The 2,271-nt window shown below is 42.1% G+C and overlaps 1 protein-coding gene across 26 annotated transcripts in view; it reads right to left on the bottom strand.

Moving 5' to 3' along the window:
* The window catches only part of LOC108692693 (calcium-activated potassium channel slowpoke), a 104,345-nt gene that overhangs the window by 18,861 nt on the left and 83,213 nt on the right, over window positions 1-2,271 (bottom strand). For 2 of the 26 annotated variants that reach the window (XM_018201150.1, XM_018201159.1), the window contains exon 14: window positions 1,880-1,915. The exons of the other annotated variants lie outside the window; for them this stretch is intronic. In XM_018201150.1, coding sequence (XP_018056639.1) covers window positions 1,880-1,915 — 36 coding nt within the window. The remainder of the gene's footprint in view (window positions 1-1,879; window positions 1,916-2,271) is intronic. 26 annotated transcript variants of the gene reach the window in all.

The following is a 2,271-nucleotide window of genomic DNA, read 5'->3' as shown; positions in this document are numbered from 1 at the left end:
TATATATATGTATATAATTTAGTAGAGAGAATTACCGCGATCCCGCGTCAGTCCACGTACGAATTCGAACACGAAATTAGTTACAATATTTAAATACGTTCAATCACAAATAAGGGTACATCCTCGATACATCCAAATACGTAATGCTGAAAAAAAAATAGAAAATATCGAGCAAATTACCTTTCTTCGTCACCATCAAAATTCTTTGAAAACCTAAAAATTAATATTGATCGACATTGCGGATCGCCCGGCGCTCCGGCATGAGCACCGGGAACGTTGATTGCCCAGGGTTTAGGGTATTACCGTTCCTGTACATGGACAAGACTGATCGTGTGATCGGGTAAGCGTAAGTCGCTACTCGAGGGAAACTAGTGTGGATGTAATCGTGTACATGGTCGTGTACAAGTGTACGCCGGATGTGGTATGTCGCGTGTGACATGGAAGGAGTTGTCGAACGGGGGCGACCCGTGATCTCCCCCGATGTGCCTGAGTGACACCGACACAGAGATCTCGTCGTTCGTGGGGAACGGATGGGTATGCCCCTGTCATCGGCGCACTACCGGTCGGCGATCCAATTTCACTGGCGATTCAAGAACGTTTGACGAACGTAAGAACGCGCGTGAATGCAATGGAAGACGCGCAATTCGATCGGGCTGATTGATCGACGAGAGATCTCATCGATAATACAACTAGCACACGTTGAGAGAGAAAGGGAGCGTGAGAGAAAGAGAGAGAAAGGGAAAAAGGCAGACGATTAGAGAAGACAGTTTCGGAAAATGAAGTAAATGGTGACAACGAGACAAAGAGAGAGAGAGAGAGAGAGAGAGAGAGAGAGAGAGAGAGAGAGAGAAGACAGACAAAGAAAGAGGGTGTGAAGATAGACAGTGATCGAGAAAAAAGCTGTCATTACCATTATGGCGAAAACAGGTCTAAATCCGGGAGCTAATCATGCATGCAAGGCGAGCGAGAGGGGCACACACTATTAGTGCAGGCTAGTTTTCGTTCTCGGTCAGGTGGACATGCCAACTGACTGGACTTTCGGGAATTACTGTGTTGAACTCGGTACTTCATTTATTTTTCACGTCATTTCTCGCAATCGGAGCGAGCATAAAGTTTCCCCGAAAATGAAATAAATTAATCATGCTCGTTGTGTACGTGATACACAAAGTCGCAATATTTGATCTACTCGTGCGTAGGCGCGTAATGAATTTTCCATTTAATTTGTTGCAAAATATATTACGTTCTCGCTGTAGCTTTTGCTATTGGTCGCAATTGCAAAAATCACCAAGTGGTTGACAAATTTCAAAAAAAAAAGAATTGACGAAAAACGTGACAGTGAAAAATAAAGAAGAGCCCGATTGTAGCATCGCCTCGAAAATTGTGTCTTGCAATGAAGATTAAAAATGCAATCATTGTTGTGCTGATCATCATCATCATGATAATTATCCTCATAATCATCACCTTGGCTTGCAAGAGATCGATTAATATCGGAAATAATGTATTCATAGGACAGAGAGAGAGAGAGAGAGAGAGAGAGAGAGAGAGAGAGAGAGAGAGAGAGAGAGAGACGGAAAATACAGATAGAGAAAGAGCGAAAGAGAAAGACAAAGAAAGATAGAAAAAGAGCAAAAATGAAGGATAGGGAGCAATGAAAAAGGGAGAGGGGGTAATTTAATAGAAAGACAAAATATCGCAAGGCGCGGAACAGAGTTTTAGAGGCAGAAACAGTAGACAATACAATCAAGTTGATTTTTGGCAAGTGGAGGGATTGAATTAAGAGCCAGATCGTATAAAAGGGAAAGAAGATTAAAAAACAAGTGATAATCATAGAGATGATAATAAAGTATCAGACTTAACGAACGAGTGTGAGAGACGTTACCTAAGTCCCGGCCCCAGGAGCGCTGCTGCTGCCCCACTAGATCATATATCACAATAGGATAGTCACAACCATGTCACTTCGTTAATAGTCGCTTTTATTACTGTTATCACGCTCTCAAACAAGGGCAAAGAGAGTAGGCTGATATAAATCGGAATGAACGAGGGAAAGGGAAAGGGAAAGATATAAAGAGAGCTACGTGATTCGTTATACTTATACGTTATTTTATGTCGAGACGTTATAATTTTGCGAGTCAAATCAAAGGTACGCTCCATCAATATTGACTGACAGAGAGAGCGAGAATGAATGAAAGAGAGAAAGAGAGATAGATAGTTATAGAGAACGGGAAGAGAAATCGCGTGTGAGACTCGCAATCTCTATCAATAGATTGAACG

The sequence above is a fragment of the Atta colombica genome, unplaced genomic scaffold (assembly GCF_001594045.1).
Source record: "Atta colombica isolate Treedump-2 unplaced genomic scaffold, Acol1.0 scaffold107, whole genome shotgun sequence".
Classification (NCBI taxonomy): Eukaryota; Metazoa; Arthropoda; class Insecta; order Hymenoptera; family Formicidae; genus Atta; species Atta colombica.
This window is presented reverse-complemented; position numbering and strand designations above follow the sequence as displayed.